Source organism: Gobio gobio (assembly GCF_949357685.1).
Source record: "Gobio gobio genome assembly, chromosome: 10".
Classification (NCBI taxonomy): Eukaryota; Metazoa; Chordata; class Actinopteri; order Cypriniformes; family Gobionidae; genus Gobio; species Gobio gobio.
Window position 1 is genome coordinate 27,585,362 of NC_137116.1, and position 6,933 is coordinate 27,592,294.

Here is a 6,933-nt window from a genome sequence, read left to right on the forward strand (position 1 = left end):
AAATTGGTGCTATATAGTACTAAAAAAGGTTCCCCTTTGATTACGAGCAAAGAACAATTTTTGGTGCCATATAGAACCTTTTTTTTTTAGAGTGTATGTTTTTACTCTCATTGCTCTCATACTCTAAAATATCCCCATTGACATGCATTATAGGACTATCACACTGCAACGGTTGGAGTTAAAAATCTTCATTTGTGTTCTACTGAAGAAACCAAGACACCTACATCTTGGATGCCCTGGGGGTAAGCAGATAAACATAACAATTTAGTTTTTTGGTGAACTATCCCTTTAACTGTTAATTTCGTCAATGCCCCTTTTTAGGGGAAAATAAACTAGACTTCCCATAGACTTAAATACAAAATAGCAGCACAAAATAACGTCCGTACACAGCCGGCAGGCTTAAATAACTTAAGAAATCACTAAGATTAAACATGTCAATAATTATATGTTCAGCCTGCCTGCCAAGAGCGTAAAAGATACATCCACAAACTTAATTTGGTCAATTTAAAACATGTCCCTTCATTCTCCCAGCGTTGTTTTTGCTAAACATCTTTAAATGTATATATTATGTCTTTATATTTAGAGTACTGAGTGGGCTTTTCTGTCCAGCCATACAACTAGCCTGACTAGATGAGGTACGAGTAAATGTCCTCTGGCCATTGGGTGGGGTTGTTACACCAATTTGACGATGGGACCCTGGCTGACCCTGACCTCTAAACATTGGCATCAGCTATAGAAAAACCCATATCGGTTGATCTCTAGAATTTAGTATGATTTACTGGGATCAGCGACAGAAATGTCCTCAAAGTACAAATACTGAAATATTAATTTAGTTAGTTACTCACCAACAGTAAAAATAACAATATTTTTAGGGGTCAATCCAACTATCAGTATTTTTAGCAGTTAAAAAAAGTTTACTGCAGTTTTGTATTTGCACTTGCAGACTGAAGGAATCATAATGTTTGACAAGATTGGCAAGCCATAACAAGGGAAAGAGGAAAACCTTTTATTTCTCCTAGATACAGTGATGTCACTGTCTGGGTCAAACTCTGAGTGGATGATCATGCAAAACGCCTTAACAGAGGAAATACTTGCTTTTTCACCTCTGTTAAATATTTCTCTGACATTTGTTCAACCCTAAACTATCAAGATGGAGCTGTACATGACCATTCTCACCCTTACTGTTGTTCTTTCAACTGAGGCTGAATGTAAGTTAAAGTTGTTTAATAAGGCAGAAGTAAAATGACAAAGCTGATAATGTGTAACATTATTCATTCAAGGCCTGCTTGTGTTTTTCCTAGGGTTTTAAATGTTTCCTTTCACACAACCAAAGTATTGTTGTGTCTCGTAAAATTGGTTTGTACATTTTTTAATCACTTTGGTACTATTTTACACAAGTAAGCAAGTAATTAACTCTTGGTGCAAAATTTTTTTTTAATAAAAATAATTTTGACAGTACTCCAACATAGTGTAATCATAAAACACAATGATCACTATGCATATTTATGCATTATCAGAAGTTGTAGGCAATAAAGACATGGCCACACGTTTCAGTCAGATTTAAATTAGAGAAGACGGCAGAGTTGCAGTCAATTCTCTCTAAGGAATTTATCTGAACACATCATAATTATTGTAGAATGTTTTTGTGTTTTTCACTGTTCTTGTACTCAAGGAATTACATTTACTGTATATTTTACTCTATATTTCTGATCCAAGGTTCTTGCTTTTAAAATATGAAAAAACAACCAATGCATGATTTATTGAACTTACACAGAATAGTTGAAGGTACTGTTTACAATCAAACACTACACCTGCGTATAGTTTTGCTACCAATGCATTAAAACTTTGACCTTCCAGCGGTTTTAGAAAATGTATGGATAGACCTTATAAATTATAACTACAGTATGCAAAAATAGCATTGGAAGAACATTCTGATAGGTTGCCTATTAGGTCACTCTACATAAAACACAAGCAGTTAATTTCACATTTTAAAGCAAAACGCAGTGACATAAGAAAAAAATAGCATGTATAATGCAAACTTCAAGCCAATGGCCATAATGAAACAGTACTGGCCAACGTCACACACTGGGGTTTTCGAGTGGATAATTTGAAAAAAAAGACCTTGCCATACTGAACTAAATAAAAAAGAAGTTCGCCAAGACAAACTTTGAAGTTGGCTTGTGAAAGCCTGGCCAGAAAATTTTAAAAGCTTGAAGTCTGAAGGTATTCAGTTGAAGGCAATAGATGGAGAATCTATGTCGTAACCATGTCTTGAACATTGGGGGGAACAATTTTTATAAAGCATAAAGAAACGGAACAGTGAACAAAATTCTAGGTCTAATTGTAGTTGGGAAATAATCCTTTTGGGATTATTTGCAAATATATTGTTAGTCTCGAGATTCTTCCCTTTAGGTTACACAGGTTACACAAAGATGTTCAATGATTGTATATTAAGAGCATGGACATGTTTGTGTGCATTTTGCTTTGTGATTTCACCGGAAAGAATAGAGTCCCCGTAATGGCATTAAGCGATAGATTGACGTGCTTGTCTATGTGAAGACTGTGCAAACCCGGAAAAAAAAAGAAAGTAAACCCGCCTACTTTGATTTGATTGGCCATCTCAACCATGTTGACATTGACAAGTGCCGTTAGACCTGAGGCAGACCAGACTAAAAATGTTACTTTAAAAACGGTTTGTCATCCTAACATATAGAGCGTAATGGAGTGGGGTCATTTCTAATTATGTCTATGGTAGTTACGGCCCTGAGACAGACAGACAGATTTCCATTAAAGGTGCATCCTTGTGCCATATGTTCCCCAGGTAAGCGACGCACACGCACCCGGCCATCCACGTGATGTAAAAAAAACCTTCTTCCATTGCTCTGTGGTCCAGTTCTGATACTAATGTGCCCACTGTTGGTGCTTACTATGGTGGACAGGGGTCAGCATGGGCACCCTGACCTTCCTTGGACCACTTTTGATAGATACTGACCATTGCAGACCGGGAACACCCCACAAGAGCTACAGTTTTGGAAATGCTCTGACCCGGTCGTCTAGCAATCACAATTCGGCCCTTGTCAAACTCGCTCAAATCCTTACGCTTGCCCATTTTTCCTGCTTCTAACACATCAACTTTGAGGACAAAATGTTAATTTGCTGCCGAATATATCCCACCCACTAACAGGTGGTGTGATGAAGAGATAATCAGTGTTATTCACTTCACCTGTCATAATGTTATGCCTGATCGGTGTGTGTGTGTAGATATATATATATATATATATATATATATAATATATCATGTAATGATGGTTCGTATGTGTGTGGGTGGAGAAGGAAGAAGACGGGGTCGGCGTGACTGGGTCTCGCTGTATTTTTATTCAATAACTCAGAACTGAACATAAACAGCGCTCGTGGGCGCAATAGTGACTCAAAAGACAGGCAACACTTTCTCTCAATGAAGACTCAGTAAACTCTTGTTGATCCTCTCAAGTGCAAGGCAGCTGCGATGTCCCAGTCCCTCTCTCTCTCTCTCTCTCATCTCTCGCTGCTGCGGCTTATAAGCAGTCTCTCCATACCAATTACTGCAATCAGACACAGGTGTTATTCATATGCACTTGACCTACTTACTCACCGCTCAGCTCCCCTCTCTCCCACTACAGACCTCGCAAAACCACGCCCCCTCCGCCACATACCCCCACCGCCCGACTCAGGCCGGGGAGCCATCCGGCCTGCAGCCCCCCCGAATAGTTAGGTACTAACCTCCTGTAATATCCCGCTAGCCCCAGGAACTGTCTAACCTCCTTTTTGGTCTTGGGTCTCGGACAGGTCGCAACAGCTGCAGTCTTGTCAATTTGGGGACGCACCTGACCATGACCAAAGTGGAAGCCCAGATACTTTACTTCCACCCGCCCAATTGCACACTTCTTCGGGTTGGCGGTGAGCCCCGCCCTTCTCAGCGACTTCAGGACAGCTCGCAAATGCTGCATATCACGCTACCAGTCCGCACTGTAGATGATGATATCATCTAGATAGGCAGCGGCATATGCAGCATGCGGCCGGAGAATTCTGTCCATCAGACATTGGAAGGTCGCAGGAGCCCCGAACAAGCCAAAAGGAAGGGTGACAAATTGGTGTAATCCAAACGGCGTGGTGAAAGCGGTCTTTTCTTTGGACATAGGAGACAAGGGGATCTGCCAATATCCCTTTGTTAAGTCCAGTGTCGAGTAAAAACGAGCGGTCCCTAGCCGATCAAGCAACTCGTCAACCCTCGGCATTGGGTAAGCATCAAATTTCGACACTGCGTTTACTTTACGATAGTCCACACAGAACCGGACCGAGCCGTCAGGTTTAGGAACTAAAACTATCGGGCTCGCCCAATCACTGTTGGACTCTTCTATTACCCCCATGTCTAACATAGCCTCTAATTCGGTCTGAACTACCTTTTTCTTGTGTTCAGGCAAATGATAAGGCCGGCTGCGAACCACAACTCCCGGCTCCGTCTCAACGTGGAGCTGAATGAGGTCGGTCTGACCAGGTAGAGTCGAAAACACATCAGCAAACTCTGCTTGTAACGTTGTACGTCAGTGAGCTGCGAGGGTGAGAGGTGGTCTCCCCCAGGGGCCAGAGCGAGAGATTGAGGTTTTTGGACCGCCTCTGGCCCGAGATCCTCCTCTCCACTCAATACCGTCGCTAGCATCACTGACCCAGCCTCAGACCATTTTTTTAAGAGGTTGAGGTGGTAAATTTTACGTGCTCCGTCCCTATCTGATTGTATCACCTCTCGCCGATCTCCGACACGCCGTGTGACCTCAAAGGGCCCTTGCCACTTTGCGAGTAATTTAGAGCTAGACGTAGGGAGTAACACAAGCACTTTATCTCCCGGTGAAAATTGACGGAGTCTGGCGCCTCTGTTGTACTGCTGTCTCTGTCTGTCCTGAGCCTGTAACAAATTCTCCATAGACAGCCGCCCCAATGTGTGGAGTTTTGTTCTCAGGTCCAGGACATACTGAATTTCGTTCTTACTCGCAGAAGGTCCGTCCTCCCAAGCCTCTCTAAGGACATCCAGCACCCCCCGAGGCTGGCGTCCATAGAGCAGTTCAAAGGGGGAAAACCCCGTGGAGGTTTGGGGGACCTCGCGGACAGCGAACAAAAGAGGCTCCAGCCACTTATCCCAATTTTTGGCATCCTCGTGAACGAACTTACGAATCATGTTCTTCAACGTGCGATTAAATCGTTCCACCAGACCATCTGTTTGTGGGTGATAGACGCTGGTGCGAACCGATTTAATGCCCAATAATTCGTAAAGTTCACGAGCCGTCCGTGACATGAACGCTGTGCCCTGATCGGTGAGAATCTCTTTCGGGATTCCCACCCGGGAGATTAAGGAAAACAGTGCGCTCGCAACACTTTTCGCCGAAATAGTGCGGAGCGGAACTGCTTCCGGGTATTGCATTGCATAGTCCACCAGAACCAATGCAAAGCGATGCCCGCGTGCTGACCGTTCTAATGGCCCGATGAGGTCCATACCAATTAGTTCGAAGAGGACCTGCATCAGAGGGAGTGGGCACAATGGTGCTTTTGGGGTGGCCGGTGGATTCACCAACTGACATTCACGACAAGACGCACTCCACCTGTGCACATTCTCGTGAATGCCTGGCCAGAAGAACCCGGCCATGAGACGGTTAAGTGTAGCCGTTTGACCTAAATGCCCGGCCATCGGATCAGAATGATTCACCTGGAAAAGCATTTCCTGGCGGCTTTCAGGAACCAACAACTGGGTTGTATCCTGTTTTGTCTGGGTGTCTTTGGTCACCCGATACAACCTATCTTTTATAACAGAAAAATACGGATAAGAGAGCGGCTGGTCAGGGCGGAGGAGGTGGCCGTCGATGGAACGGACCTGACTAAACGCGTTTTTAAGCGACTCATCCTGGGACTGCTCCAGGGGAAAATCATTGTGGTCTGTGAGAACGGGCAACTCCAGACCACTCTGCTTCCCTGGAACAGCTCCCAGAGGTCCCGAATCCACCTCTCCCAAATGAGCAACCGTCTCTTTCCTCTTTACACGTTTCCCCCAAGAAGCATCCGCACAGAAGTACCCCAATAATTTATTAAACACCGGCCAATTTGTACCCAGAATTAGCGGATGCCGGAGGTGCGGGTTAATTGCAACCTTAACACTATGCGTTTGTCCCCGAAATTGAATATCCACGGGCAACAACAGATAGTTCACCACTTCCCCGTGCACACACCTCACCTTAACCATGCGGCTATTACCCAACGCTTTAGGCTGAATCAGGCTTTGATGGATGGAGGTCTGGTTACAACCTGAATCCACCAAAGCCTGATAAGTACCCCCTTTGATACTCACAGGTATCTGGTACAAACCGGCTTGATCGGGGGCAGCTTGCGGCGCGTCGGGGACCCGGACCTGTGTCCCCATTTCCATCACTGGACACGATCAATAAAGTGTCCCGGGTCCCCAAAGCGACAGCATGCCGGCCCAGACTTCCTCGCTGCCCTAGTGGCTGGAAGTAGGTCCGCGAACTGGTGGGGAGAGAGTGCGGATGAGGACGAGGAGGGGAATGGGTGGGTGGTCACTCCCCCTCCCCTGGGCGCCGGACGGGGAGCTGCCGGTGCCTCAGGAAGAGCATCCGTCCTCCACCTCGGCGCTGGTCTGGGCTGCCTCCGACCGCGAGACCTGGGAAGGGGGACAGATTTTGAAAGAGGGGAAGGGGAAGGAGAAGAGAGAGAGAGAGAGAGAGAGAGATAAGCCGAAGGAAGGGGCTTGCCGACCCCGGGGCACGCCACCATCTGGTCCTCCGCCAACTGGATGGCCTGGTTCAGCGATGCCGGGCAGTGGCACTGGACCCACTGCGCTGTCTCCTCTGACAGTCGTGCGACGAACTGCTCCAGTGCCAATCGGTCGATGAT

At 45.6% G+C, this 6,933-nt stretch overlaps 1 protein-coding gene across 1 annotated transcript in view; it reads left to right on the forward strand.

Annotated features, from left to right (window-relative positions):
• Positions 1 to 1,112: 1,112 nt before the first annotated feature.
• LOC307132462 (H-2 class II histocompatibility antigen, A-D alpha chain-like) overlaps positions 1,113 to 6,933 on the forward strand; it is a 29,622-nt gene continuing 23,801 nt past the window's right edge. Inside the window, exon 1 of the mRNA XM_079826798.1 lies at positions 1,113 to 1,208. Within this exon, the coding sequence (XP_079682924.1) occupies positions 1,151 to 1,208 (58 nt within the window). The 5' untranslated portion in view covers positions 1,113 to 1,150. The remainder of the gene's footprint in view (positions 1,209 to 6,933) is intronic.